Source organism: Aquarana catesbeiana, linkage group LG07 (genome assembly GCF_042186555.1).
Source record: "Aquarana catesbeiana isolate 2022-GZ linkage group LG07, ASM4218655v1, whole genome shotgun sequence".
Classification (NCBI taxonomy): domain Eukaryota; kingdom Metazoa; phylum Chordata; class Amphibia; order Anura; family Ranidae; genus Aquarana; species Aquarana catesbeiana.
In genome coordinates this window covers 22,599,477-22,614,608 of record NC_133330.1, presented here as the reverse complement: position 1 = coordinate 22,614,608, position 15,132 = coordinate 22,599,477, and the positions used below count along the sequence as shown (strand labels likewise).

Below are 15,132 nucleotides of genomic sequence, written 5' to 3'. Positions count from 1 at the left end.
TCATTCATTTCCATTCCTTCCCTTCTTTTATGCCTTTATTTCCTTACATCCTTCCATTCATTCCTTTCCTTCCCTCCTTTCTTTCATTCCATCCTTTCCTTTCCTTCATCCCCTCCCTGGTTTTTCCTTCCATCCTTTCATTACTTCTCTCCTTTCTTTCCTTTCATTCTTCCTTTGATTCCCTCCTTTCCTTCCTGTTCTTTCTTTTCTCTTCCTTCCTTTTATTCCCTTCCCTTTCCTTCCTTCCTTTCATTCCATCCTTTCCTTATTTTCATTCCATCCTTTCCTTCATTTTCACAATGGCAAACAAATATTATAGGAATGTATAGCAGTTGGCTTCTCTCCTCTTTCTTTCTCCTTCCTTTCCTTTCCTTTCATCCTTTCGTTCATTTCCATTCCTTCCCTGCTTTCATCCTTTATTTCCTTACATCCTTCTATTCATTCCTTTCCTCCCCTCCTTTCTGCCTTTCCATTTCCTCCCTCCTTTCTTTCCTTCCATCAATCCTTTCATTCATTTCCATTCCTTCCTTTCATTCTTTCCCTCCTTTATTTCCTTCTATACTTCCTTTCATTGCTTTCCTTCCCTCCTTTCCTTTCCTTCACTCTCCCTGCTTTTTCAATCCATCCTTTCTTTCCATTCCTTCCTTTCATTACTTCTCTCCTTTCTTTACTTTAATCCTCCTTTCGTTCCCTCCTTTCCTTTCCTTCCAGTTCTTTCTTTTTCTCTTCCTTCCTTTCATTCCATCCTTTCATTTCCTCCCCTTTCCTTCCTTCCTTTCATTTCATCCTTTCCGTATTTTCATTCCATCCTTTCCTTCATTTTCACAATGGCAAACAAATATTATAGGAATGTATAGCAGTTGGCACCTCTCCTCTCCCTTTCTCCTTCCTTTCCTTTCTTCCTTTCCTTTCCTTTCCTTTCCTTCCATCCTTTCATTCATTTCCATTCCTTCCCTTCTTTCCTCCTTTATTTCGTTACATCCTTCCATTAATTCCTGTCCTCCCCTCCTTTCTGCCTTTTCCATTTCCTTACTCCTTCCTTTCCTTCCATCATCTCATTCATTTCCGTTCCTTCCTTTCGTTCCTTCCTTCCTTTATTTCCTTCTATACTTCCTTTCATTCCTTTCCTTCCCCCCTTTCCTTTCCTTCACCCCCTCCCTGCTTTTTCCTTCCATCCTTTCTTTCCATTCCTTCCTTTCTCTCCTTTCTTTCCTTTCATTCCCTCCTTTCCTTCCTTTTCTTTCCTTTTTCTTCCTTCCTTTCATTCCATCCTTTCCTTTCCTTCCTTTTCCTTCCTTTATTTCATTCCATCCTTTCCTTTTTGTTCATTCCCTCCTTTCATTCCATCATTTCATTCCCTTAATTCCCTCCCTCCCTCCTTTCCTTCAGTCCCTCCCTCCTTTCCTTCCTTCCCTTCTTTTTTTCCTTCCATCCTTTTTCTTTTCTTTTCTCTTCTTTTCTTTTCCTTTCCTTTTTCTTTTCTTTTTCTCTCTTTTTTCTTTCTTTCCTTCCTTCTTTCAAATACTTTTTGACTTTTCCCCGGTAACTATGAAAGTTTGCTTATCAATAATTTGTATTCCTATAGCCATCCAGCAGATGGAGCTCTTAGGTCCTTTCACCTATTTGATTGATTGATTGATTTAGCTAAAGCTAAAATATGCACCCACAAATGACTGAGTCATGGCAGTGTTTGAAAAGAGATAACGTGTTCTCTCCTTAGAAAACCCCTTAGAAGTGACAATCTTTTGTCATGTATTAAATGTGCAGGGCTCAGGAGTGCCTACTGCACAGAGTACCTGGGACAGGAGTGCATAACGCACAGAGTGCAGAGGACAGGAGTGCATAACACAGAGTGCAGGGGACAGGAGTGCATAACACAGAGTGCAGGGGACAGGAGTGCATAACACAGAGTGCAGGGGACAGGAGTGCATAACACAGAGTACAGGGGACAGGAGTGCATAACACAGAGTGCAGGGGACAGGAGTGCATAACACACAGAGTGCAGAGGACAGGAGTGCATAACACATAGAGTGCAGGGGACAGGAGTGCATAACACACAGAGTGCAGAGGACAGGAGTGCATAACACAGAGTGCAGGGGACAGGAGTGCATAACACACAGAGTGCAGGGGACAAGAGTGCATAACACACAGAGTGCAGAGGACAGAAGTGCATAACACACAGAGTGCAGGGGACAGGAGTGCATAACACACAGAGTGCAGAGGACAGGAGTGCATAACACACAGAGTGCAGGGGACAGGAGTGCATAACACACAGAGTGCAGGGGACAGGAGTGCATAACACACAGAGTGCAGGGGACAGGAGTGCATAACACACAGAGTGCAGAGGACAGGAGTGCATAACACACAGAGTGCAGGGGACAGGAGCGCATAACACACAGAGTGAAGAGGACAGGAGTGCATAACACACAGAGTGCAGGGGACAGGAATGCGTAACACAGAGAATGTAGGGGACAGAAGTGCATAACACACAGAGTGCAGGGGACAGGAGTGCATAACACAGAGTGCAGGGGACAGGAGTGCATAACACAGAGTGCAGGGGACAGGAGTGCATAACACACAGAGTGCAGAGGACAGGAGTGCATAACACACAGAGTGCAGGGGACAGGAGTGCATAACACACAGAGTGCAGAGGACGGGAGTGCATAACACACAGAGTGCAGGGGACAGGAGTGCATAACACACAGAGTGCAGGGGACAGGAGTGCATAACACACAGAGTGCAGGGGACAGGAGCGCATAACACACAGAGTGCAGAGGACAGGAGTGCATAACACACAGAGTGCAGGGGACAGGAATGCGTAACACAGAGAATGTAGGGGACAGAAGTGCATAACACACAGAGTGCAGGGGACAGGAGTGCCTACCGCAAAGAGTACCTGGGACAGGAGTACATAACACACAAAGTGCAAGGGAAAGGAGTGCATAACACACAGAGTGCAGGGGACAGGAATGCCTAACACAGAGAATGTAGGGGACAGGAGTGCATAACACACAGAGTGCAGGGGACAGGAATTCCCTTCCGCACAGAGTACAGGGGACAGGAGTGCCTACCGCACAGAGTGCAGGGGTCAGGAGTGCATAACACACAGAGTGCAGGGGACAGGAGTGCATAACACACAGAGTGCAGGGGACAAGATTATATAACCCAAAAAAGCACAGAGGTCAGAAGTATGTGATGTATAGAGTACAACCAAGAATACTCACAGTACAATCCCTCCTCTCCTCAAAGACAATATCCCCCAGTACAGATCTCCCCCAACCAGCTCCTATTTCCTTGAAGAACAGAAACCTCTCTCCCAGCTTACCGTCTCTCTACAGAACCTCCCAGTACAGACTCCTCTTCCAGCCCTTTCTCAGTACAGACTACCTCCTTAGTACAGATCCCCAGCCCACCCCACAGTACAGACCCCCAGCCCACCCCACAGTACAGACCCCCTCCTTCCCCAACAGTACAGACCCCTCCCCTTAAACTCGCTCACTACATGCTCAAGGATGAAGGAGCTTGCAGGAAGACTCCCTCAGCTATGTGATGTGACTGGAGTAGAGGAGGAACCTCAGTGAGATCTGCATATGAATGAGCCGCATCATGCCATTCATTTGTAAATCCCACCATGGCTCAATCATATGTAAATCATATGGTGGCTCAGTCATATCTAAATCAAGCAACAATTTACATATTTTTAGGAAGTGGGTATAATGTGTGGGGGACTAAGCCTCTGTACACAAGGCAGCAGGACTAAGGTAAATATGTGGAACAGTCCTGCACAATCCAGGTTTGTTGGTAGATATGGACCAGTATTGCAATGTTGGTGTTCATCCAGTCTTTTGTGGTCTTCTGGAGTCTGAGAGAACCCCACCACTTGACAGCCAACAGTGGGAAACAACGTGGATACCTTTGTAAAGTGAGCCCAATAACTGTTCAATGAAAACGTCACTCTTGCACATCAATAGCGGGCTGTTCATGTCTTATTTTTTTAGAAATATAACAGTGGCGAGGGTCTGTTGGGTATGTCAAAATATGTCTTTGAAATTGTCCCTCTTTCCCATCACAGAAAAGATCTAGCTGTAATAACTCTGCTTCTTTCTTCATGTACAGGAATTCCACATGGCCATGCTCAGGGCTCTCGGCCCCGAAGAGGAGGATGGTGAAGAGGAGCTAAGACTGAGACACGGACTCAGCCAGCTACAGAGCATCTACCTGCTGCATGAAGAGGTTGTCAGAGAGCTGGAACAAAGGATCCAGAACTGGTCAGTCCCTCACAGCTTTACTGCATCTTCCAGGGCAACCTGGTAATCTAGGCTGGAGCTACACGGGAGATTTTTAATCGCTTAATTGCTCTATTAAAATCTCTAGAGCAGGGTTTCTCAACCAGGGTTCCTCCAGAGGTTGCTAGGGGGTTACTTGAGAAAGGAACAATTTCTGCCTCTCAGATAAGTTCCCACTGACACCATAGATCTTTTTAACTATCTGTGGTGGTGGTATTGGGGGGGGGGGGGGTAATTCTTCCCACTGACCACCAATGTGAGGAGCATTCTTCCCACTGACCACCAATGTAAGGAACATTCTTCTCACTGATCACCAATGTAAGGAACATTCTTCCCACTGATCACCAATGTAAGGAGCATTCTTCCCACTGACCACCAATGTAAGGAACATTCTTCCCACTGATCACCAATGTAAGGAACATTCTTCCCACTGATCATCAATATAAGGAACATTCTTCCCACTGATCACCAATGTAAGGAGCATTCTTCCCACTGATCACCAATGTAAGGAGCATTCTTCCCACTGATCACCAATGTAAGGAGCATTCTTCCCACTGACCACCAATGTAAGGAGCATTCTTGCCACTGACCACCAATGTAAGGAGCATTCTTCCCACTGACCACCAATGTAAGGAGCATTCTTCCCACTGATCACCAGTGTAAGGAACATTCTTCCCACTGATCACCAATGTAAGGAGCATTCTTCCCACTGATCACCAGTGTAAGGAACATTCTTCCCACTGACCACCAATGTAAGGAGCATTCTTCCCACTGATCACCAATGTAAGGGACATTCTTCCCACTGACCACCAATTTAAGGAACATTCTTCCCACTGATCACCAATGTAAGGAACATTCTTCCCACTGATCCCCAGTGTAAGGAACATTCTTCTCACTGATCACCAATGTAAGGAACATTCTTCTCACTGATCACCAATGTAAGGGACATTCTTCTCACTGACCACCAATGTAAGGAACATTCTTCTCACTGATCACCAATGTAAGGAACATTCTTCTCACTGATCACCAATGTAAGGAACATTCTTCCCACTGATCACCAATGTAAGGAACATTCTTCTCACTGATCACCAATGTAAGGAACATTCTTCTCACTGATCACCAATGTAAGGAACATTCTTCTCACTGATCACCAATGTAAGGAACATTCTTCTCACTGATCACCAATGTAAGGAACATTCTTCTCACTGATCACCAATGTAAGGAACATTCTTCCCACTGATCACCAATGTAAGGAACATTCTTCTCACTGACCACCAATGTAAGGAACATTCTTCTCACTGATCACCAATGTAAGGAACATTCTTCTCACTGATCACCATGTAAGGGACATTCTTCCCACTGATCACCAATGTAAGGAGCATTCTTCCCACTGACCACCAATGTAAGGAACATTCTTCCCACTGATCACCAATGTAAGGAACATTCTTCTCACTGATCACCAATGTAAGGAACATTCTTCCCACTGATCACCAATGTAAGGAACATTCCTTACATGTCCCACTGACCATCAAACTAATGTATCATTTTTAGCAAGGATTCCCTGAAAAGTTTTATCCCTGCTGTTTGTTTTCTTCTGAGTACTCCTATGTATGGGGTCATATGAAGCTAATATAAAGACAGATTTAGGTAGTTCTATACATGATTTCTATATAAAAAAACTTAACCTGGAAAAAAGGTGGGATTCTTTCATCTGGATGAAGTTTACCTATGTGTGTTAAAGGGATTTTTTTTAATGAACCCTCCAGGGTCCAGGGACTCCAAAGATATTGAATACCGAGACGTTTGTGCCTGGCATAACATGAATTCATGCGACATTTTACCTCCTACCTCTTGTCCACAGGGAAGAGAACCAGAAAATTGCAGACATCTTCCTCGGCTGGGAAGCCAGGTTTCAGCACCATACGGCTTTTATCGTTGCCTTCGACAAGACGACCGCTGCGCTCGATGACTGTAGTATGAAAGCTCCCTGCGTGGCAGCCGCCGTAAGAGATTTTGAGGTACTTAAAAATCTCTATGTTATACATATATATGGAGATAACGTATTAAAGGAAAGCTCACCACGGTATTATGTGGCTGATTCAGTAAAGTGAAGGGCAATGTGTTAATTATGGTAAGGTGTAGCAGCCAATCAGAAGGAATATTTTATAGGTTTGACTTCAGTTATTATCTGAATAATTAGGTGCATGCAAGAATTTATGGTGTTCTATTGATGTTGCCCTCCCTGGTTCCTCCTCTCCCCCGCCTATCAACATGCTAATGAAATTTGTAGTTAAAACTTTTCCATTTCTATTCTATACCATATTTTATACCCTGAGATATGAACACTGGGTCTCTGTGCTCCATTACACAATGCAGGCAGACCATTGCTGGTTGGAGGGGCCAGCAGGGTGCTGTACATAGCTTCCTGATTTGCAGCATCCTGCCTCATTACTTCTCTTTTGGGAGGAGTTATGTGATTATCAAAATCCCTTGATGGGTTGATATCAGTCTTTTTATTCTGGGCAGTAGTAAAATGCCACATTATGGCCACTAGAGTGAGCTGAGGAGCAAAGGAAGTATGTTGGCTCTTGTAGCTCTTGAGAGGAGTTATGCAAATATCAAAGTGCCTTCTTTGGTGGATGTTAGCCTGGGGGAGCGGGCATTCGTAGGCAGACAGTATTTGCATGCAGACCACCCTAGACAATGCCTATATGTGTTGCTGAGCCTCCATCATTGAAAGAACTGGGGTGGCCACGGACATTCCGACTTGGGAGGAACGGGCTAGGTAATACTGGACATCCTCCAGCCAGAAAAAAGGCAGGCTCTATCTGACTTGCTGCAGTTTTTAATGCACATTGTGAGAATGCAGGGGTCAGGAGTGCGTAGCACAGAGAATGCAGGGGACAGGAGTGCATAACACAGAGAATGCAGGGGACAGGAGTGCATAACACAGAGAATGCAGGGGACAGGAGTGCATAACACAGAGAGTGCAGGGGACAGAGTGCATAACACACAGAGTGCAGGGGACAGGAGTGCATAACACACAGAGTGCAGGGGACAGGAGTGCATAACACACAGAGTACCTGGGACAGGAGTGCATAACACACAGAGTACCTGGGACAGGAGTGCATAACATACAGAGTGCAGGAAACAGGAGTGCCTACTGCACAGAGTGCAGGGGACAGGAGTGCATAAGGCACAGAGTGCAGGGGACAGGAGTGCATAACACAGAGAATGCAGGGGACAGGAGTGAATAACACACAGAGTGCAGGGGACAGGAGTGCATAACACACAGAGTGCAGGGGACAGGAGTGCATAACACACAGAGTGTAGGGGACAGGAGTGCATAACACACAGATTGCAGGGGACAGCAGTGCATAACGCACAGAGTGCAGGGGACAGGAGTGCATAACGCACAGAGTGCAGGGGACAGGAGTGCATAACGCACAGAGTGGGGCTAGATAATACTGGACATCCTCCAGCCAGGAAAAAGGCAGGCTCTATCTGACTTGCTGCAGTTTTTATTGTACATTGTGAGAAGCTCAGAGTGTGCAGTGAAATCAAAGTAAACAGTTTCAGCCCAGGAAAGGATCCGGTATACAACCGTGCAAGACTGAAGGGAAGGATGGAGTTGAACCTTCAAAAGCTCCTACACCTCAGCGATCCGTCCTGTTGAATAGATAACAGGGATCTTCATAAATAATGTTCCAGCCCTCCTTCATGGCTCTTTCAGCACTGTGCATGTGACAAGTCCACTTTATCAATGACACAATTAATGAGCGTTTCATTTAGCCATTGAGCCGGGGAAAGCAGCCAGCGGCTCTGCTGTCCAATTGTCACTGCGATATGTGACGAGTCAATTCTCTACTCATTTTTTGGAGCATATTTCTTTTTGTGCAGAAAGCTCATTTCTCAATCAGGCCAGCTTGTCCCAGATGCTGCGTGTTTATCTGGCCTGTCACTGGATTCCTGAACTGACGAATGTGGATCGCCATCGATGGATGACAAGGAGGCACCATCTCTGTGATATGGCTGTGGAGGGGATTCACCAGATGGCGCCTCACTGCTATACATTTACATGGAAATCTAATTATTGTAATGCTGCATTCTTAAACACACTTTGAATAATCCCCTACAATAAAATCATAAACCGTCATTTTGTTGCCTCCCGCCAAACATAACAGCTAATGAAAACCAATAAGGTTATACAGCAAAATGACTGATATGAAATGCTATATATTTCCTTTTCTTTACCAAGGTGGCTACTCATCCAGTGTTGTAGATGCTATTGTTTTCGGTTCCTTATAATGTAACTTTCGTATTAAGTTCAGTTTTGGTAAAGCAATTATGGTTTAACCCAGCCATTCTCAAAAAGAGTTTCATGGAATTTTAGGGTTCCTCCAGAGGTTGGGCGGGTTCCTTGAGCTGTAGATGTCATTGTTTTCTTTTCCTATTATTGTAACTTGTTTATTAATTTCAGTTTCGGTATAATAATTAGCGTTGGTTTAAACCAGCCATTCTCAAAAAGGGTTCCATGGAATCCTAGATTTCCTCCAGAGGCTGCTACCGGTTGTTTGAGCTCCTTGAGCTGTAGATGTCATTGTTCCATGAGCTGTAGATGTAAACATTTCCTTTTCCTTACCATGTAACTGTTGTAATAAGTTCAGTTTTGGTATAATTATTATTATTATTATACAGGATTTATATAGCGCCAACAGTTTACGTAGCGCTTTACAACTTGAGGGTCGACAGTACATATACAATACACTTTAATACAGTAGGAATCAGAGGGCCCTGCTCCTTAGAGCTTACAATCTAAGAAATAATTAGAGATAGTTAAACCCGATCATTCTCAAAAAGGGTTCCATTGAATCCTAGTGTTATGATTAAGCGCACCTGAAGTGTGTGAAAGGCGTCTACCAGCATTCTGTTCCTGTAGTGTATGAGGGATGCCCTAATAAAGGATCTTGGATCAATTGTGGTGTGTGGCCAATTCTTTTATTTTACATTTCCTTTTCCCTACCATGTAACTTTTGTAATAAGTTCAGTTTTGGTATAATTAGAGATAGTTTAACCCGACCATTTTCAAAAAGGGTTCCATTGAATCCTAGGTTTCCTCCAGAGGTTGCTACGGGTTCTTTGAGCTCAAGATGTCATTGTTCCATGAGCTGTAGATGTCAACTTTTACTTTTCATTATAATGTAACTTTTGTAATAAGTTCAGCTTTGGTATAACTAGAGATAGTTTAACCCAGGCATTCTCAACCAGTGTTCAATGGAATCTTAGGGCTCCTCCAGATCTTAGTTGTGGTTCCTTGAGCGTTAGGTGTCATTGATCCTTGAGCTGTAGGTGTCAAAGTTTTCTTTTCATTATAATGTAACTTATTTAATAAATGTAGTTTTGGTATAATAATTAGTGTTGGTTTATTTTAGACATTCTCAACTAGGGTTCCATGGAATTCTAGGGTTCCTCCAGGGGTTGGCTGGGTTCCTTGAGTTCTAGAAGTCATTGTTTGATTTTCCTAAAAAAAAAATTCTAATTGAACTTTTGTGATACGCTTAATTGTGGTATAATAATTAGAGATGGTTTCATTTAGACATTCCCATGCAGGGTTCCATGGAATCCTAGGGTTCCCCCCACAGGTTGCTAGGGGTTCCTTGAGCTGTAGATATCATTGTTTTATTTTCCTTACCATGTAGCTTTTGTGATAAATTCAGTTTTGGTCAGATAATTAGAGATAATTTAACCCTTCCATTCTCAATAAGTTTAGTTTTGGTATAATAATTTGTAATGGTTTAATTTAGACATTCTCAGCCAGGGTTTCATAGAATCCTAGGGTCCCTCCAGATGTTGGTAGAGGTTTCTTGAGCACTAGATGCCATCATTTCTTTTTCTAATAAAGCAACTTTTGTAAAAAGGTTAAGTTTTGGTACAATAATTAGAAATAATAACCCAGCCATTCTCAACCAGGGTTCCGTATAATCCTAAGGCTCCTCCAGAAGTTGGTGGTAGTTCCTTGAGTTCTAGATGTCACTGTTCCTTAAGCTGTAGATGTCAACATTTTTATTTTCATTATAATGTAATTTTTGTAATACGTTCACTTTTGGTATAATAATTAGGGATGGTTTAGGCCAGCCATTCTCAAAAAGGGTTCAGTGGAATCCTAGGCTTCCTCCAGAGGTTTGGTGGGTTCATTGAGCTCTAGATGTCATGTTTGTTTTCCTAATAATGTAACAGTTGTACTAAGTTTAGTTTTGTTATAATAATTAGTGTTAGTTTAATTTAGACATTCTTAACCTGGGTTCCATGGACTCCTGGTTTCCTTCAAAGGTTGCTAGGGGTTCCTTGAGCTGTAGATATCATTGTTTTCTTTTCCTTACCATGCAACTATTGTAATAAGTTCAGTTTTGATATAATTAGAAATATTTTAATCCTGCTTTTCTTAACCAGGGTTCCATGGAATCCAAGGGTTCCTACAGATGTTGATAGTGGTTCCTTGTCCCCTAGATGTCATTATTTTCTTCTCCCAAAAAAGTAACTTTTGTAATACATTCGGTTATGGTATAATAATTAGAAATAGTTTAACCCAGTCATTCTCAAACAGGGTTATGTGGAACCCTAGGGCTCATTCAGTAGTTGGTGGTGGTTCCTTGAGCTCTAGATGTTACTGTTCCTTAAGCTGTAGGATGTCAAAATATTCTTTTCATTATAATGTACATTTTGTAAAAAGTTCAGTTTTGGTATAATAGAGATAATGTAATCCAGCAATTCTCAACGAAAAGGTTCCTCCAGAGTTTGGTAGAAGAGTTCCCTGGAATCCTTGGGTTTCTCCAGAGGTTGGTGGTTCCTTGTTCTGTAGACATCGTTGTTTTATTTTCCTTATAACCCAATTGACACATTATTAAGTTTTGGTATAATAATTAGGGATGGTTTAACCCAGCCATTCTCAAAAAGGGTTTGGTAGAATTCTAGGGTTCTTCCAAAGCTTTATGGGAGAGCTGTAGAGATATTTTAACCCAGGGATTCTCAACCAGAGGTTTCCTCCAGAGCTATTGAGTTGTGGATGTCATTGTTCTTTGAGCTGAATATATCAAAGTTTTCTTTTCCTGATAATGTAACTTTTGTAATACTTTCAGTTGTGGTATAATAATTTTAATGTATTCCTAAGGTTCCTCAAAAGGTTGGTAGGGGTGCATTGAGCTGTGGCTGATTAACCTCCCATCTGATGGTGCCTGCATAGTTTCGGGACCAACACCACTTGCCAGAGCTAGCAGCATGACACCAATGTCATTTTTATTCGTCTGTAAGGGTGGCATTTTGTCTGTTAAGGTGGCATTCTGACCACCAATATAAGGGGGCCTTTTTCCCATTGATGCCCAATGATCTGATTTTAGGTTCCTCGAGACCTGAAATTTATTTTAAGGGTTCCTCTTGGGTTAAAATATTGAGAAAGGCGGGTTAAAACCAATTTAAAGCATATCTTAAGCCAAACCTTTCGTCTTTGACAAAAAAGTGGAAGCATTAGATTCTCTGTCAAATTTGTATTGATGTCTGTGTCCCTGCTGTGTTGATTCACCCTCCTATGTTTTGTCATGGTCGCCGTTATCACTATGACAGAAGCTGAGGAGAGATCCAAAATTTTACAGTTGTCACCAGAACAGGACATACAGGAAAATCTTCCAACTGTATTTCAACTGTGCATTTGAGTTCAGTATTAAATATACAATAAATACTGTAGGGTGTATTGATAAAAACTTTGCAAAGCTGTTTCTCCATCAAACCTGCATGTTTGCGTGTAGGTAGGTCAAATTCAAATGTTCCCAGGCTATAATCTCTGTGGATCAAATGTGTGAATGGAGAAAATAACACAATATAGCTACTAGATGGCCAAGGCCATCACAGGAAATACAGTAAGTATGATCTTTAGCTCCATCTAGTGGCCCTAAAGTGATATTTTCTCACACATTCGATCTGCAGAGAATATAGGCTGAGAACATTCAATTTTGCTCCGTTCGTACAGAATGGATTTACATGCAGTTTCGATGGACAAAGAGCCATGCAAATTATTTAAAAATACACCCCCTATGAATATAATCGCAAGAGGGCAGAAATGATACAAATTCTCGTTTTTGAACAGAGAATCTTCCAGAGAAGACAGTCGAGCATACGGCATGAACTGATGAAAGTGGTGCAGAGGATCTTCCAGTATCATATGATCCTGACAGGTAAGGAATAAACAACTACTATAATACTGAAAAGGTATATAAAGCCACATTTTTGGTTGATGTTTTGCATAGTGCTAGAAAGTGTTAAACACTCTGGCTGGTTTACATTGCCGCCAAGCAAGCTTTAAAAGTGGCGATTCTGCAGCTGAATCAATTTTGGCACAATCCCTCTGCATCATTGTGGTAGTCTTACATAAATTTTTTTTTTTTTTTAGCATATCAGTTACATAGTAAGTCTAAATATTAATGTGCAGTTTAATAGGCGCCAGTCTTTGACTACCATGCCCAGTGAACTCTATAATATAACAGACCTGGTCAGACACGCCCCCTCTATGGTCAGACACGCCCCCTGTGTCTGGTTTGCATTTCTCATAAGTATGCACCATAGAGAGGAATAGAATAGCCTTCAAGTGTATGTACATCCCAGCAATGAACTTCTTTTGTTTGATCTTTGAGTCTGTTAAATATCCCATTGAAAACATTTTGTTATATCTGCTTGATACATGCAAAACAATACCTGTTGATGCCACCAGAAATGTAGAGCTGTCCCATGTCCTCCTAAAGTAATTGTAAAGATTGTGATTTTTTTTTTTTCAAATAACAAACGTGTGTTATTATTACCTGCTCTGTGCAATGCTTTTGCACAGAGCAGCCCCGATCCTCTTTTTTTTGGGTCCCTGGCCGGGGGTCCTGGCTCCGCCCCCCTGCCGAGTGTCCCCATAGCAAGCCTCTTGCTATGGGGGCACTCAAGCAGGGTTTGCTCCTGAGCCACGCTCCTGTGAATGACATTGTCCATTCACATACAGAGCATGGCTCGGCCCCTCCCTCTCCTAATTGGTGTCCCCCAGCCCACCCCCTTTTACTTACCTGAGCCCCATCTCGATTCAGCAATGTGCATGAGAGCAGCAGCTCTTCCGGGTTTCTCTCTCCTCATTGGTTGGTGGAGAATCAGAACTGGATCAAGGAGCAATGGAAGAATGTGGCCTAGTCTTATGAATCATGTTTTCTTCACCTGGATGGCCGACTGTGTGCGTCACTTACCTGGGCAAGAGATGGCACCAGGATGCAGTATGGGAAGAAGGCAAGCCGGCGGAGGCAGTGTGATGCTTTGGACAATGTTCATCTGGGAAACCTTGGATCCTGCCATTCATGTGGATGTTACTTCTACATGTACCGCCTACCTAAACATTGTCGGTGACCAAGCACACCCCTTCATGGTAACCATACTCCCTGATGGCAGTGGCCTTTCTCAGCAGGATAATGTGCTCTGCCAGACTGCAAAAAGGTTCTAGAATGCTTTGAGGAGGACAACGATGAGTTGGAGGTGTTCACTTGGGCTCCATATTTCCCAGATTCCAGTCCAATTGAGCATCTGTGGGATGTGCTGGAAAAGCAAGTCCGATCCATGGAGGCCCCACATCCCAACTTACAGGACATAAAGGATCTGCCACCAATGGCTTGGTTCCAGATACCACAGCGTACCTTCAGAGGTCTAAGGGAGTCCATGCCTGGATGGGTCAAGGCTGTTTTGTTGGCAAAAGGGGGACCTACTCAATAGTTATATATATACAGGAGTGCCTCAATGCCATCTCAATGTAAGCAACTAATATATTTATATTGTGTATATATACCTGTATATAAATATATATATATATATATACACACACTATATTACCTAAAGTATTGGGGCGCCTGCCTTTCACACACATGAACTTTATTGGAATCCTAGTCTTAGTCCGTAGGGTTCAATATTGAGTTGGCCCACCCTTTGCAGCTATAACACCTTTAACTCTTCTGGGAAGGTTGTCCACAAGGTTTAGGAGTGTGTCTATGGGAATGTTTGACCATTCTTCCAGAAGCGCATTTGTGAGGTCAGGCACTGATGTTGGGGGAGAAGGCCTGGCTCTCAGTCTCCGCTCTAATTCATCCCAAAGGTGTTCTATCGGGTTGAGGTCAGGACTCTGTGCAGGCCAGTCAAGTTCCTCCACTCCAAACTCGCTCATCCATGTCTTTATGGACCTTGTTTTGTGCACCGGTCCAAATCATTTGGTGGAGGGGGGATTATGGTGTGGGGTTGTTTTTCAGGGGTTGGGCTTGGCCCCTTAGTGCCAGTGAAGGGAACTCTAATGCCGCGTACACACAACCGTTTTTTCCGTCGGAATGAACTCTTGACGTTTTTTACGATGGAGTTCCGACAGAGTTACGCTGAAACGGACTTGCCTACACACGATTACACCAAAGTCCGATCATTTAGAACGCGATGATGTACGACAGGACTAGAAAAACGAAGTTCAATAGCCAGTAGCCAGCAGCTGCCCTTGCGTCGTTTTTGGTCCGTCGGAATAGCATACAGACAAGCGGTTTTCCCGATAGGAATTGATTCCATCTGAAAGATTTAAAACATGTTCCAATGATAAGGTCCGTCAGAATTTTAGAAAGAAAAAATCCGATGAAGCCCACACACGATCGGAATAACTGATGGAATGATTCCGTCGGACCTTTTCTGCCGGAAAGTCTGGTCGTGTGTACGCGACATTAAGGCGTCAGCATACCAAGACATTTTGGACAATTTCATGCTCCCAACTTTGTGGGAACAGTTTGGGGATGGCCCCTTCCTGTTC

General features: G+C 43.2%; 1 protein-coding gene across 2 annotated transcripts in view; it reads left to right on the top strand.

Annotated features, from left to right (window-relative positions):
* FGD5 (FYVE, RhoGEF and PH domain containing 5) overlaps positions 1-15,132 on the top strand; it is a 188,933-nt gene that overhangs the window by 89,623 nt on the left and 84,178 nt on the right. For both annotated transcript variants that reach the window (XM_073591768.1, XM_073591767.1), the window contains exons 6-8: positions 4,117-4,268; positions 6,148-6,304; positions 12,424-12,511. In XM_073591768.1, coding sequence (XP_073447869.1) covers positions 4,117-4,268; positions 6,148-6,304; positions 12,424-12,511 — 397 coding nt within the window. The remainder of the gene's footprint in view (positions 1-4,116; positions 4,269-6,147; positions 6,305-12,423; positions 12,512-15,132) is intronic.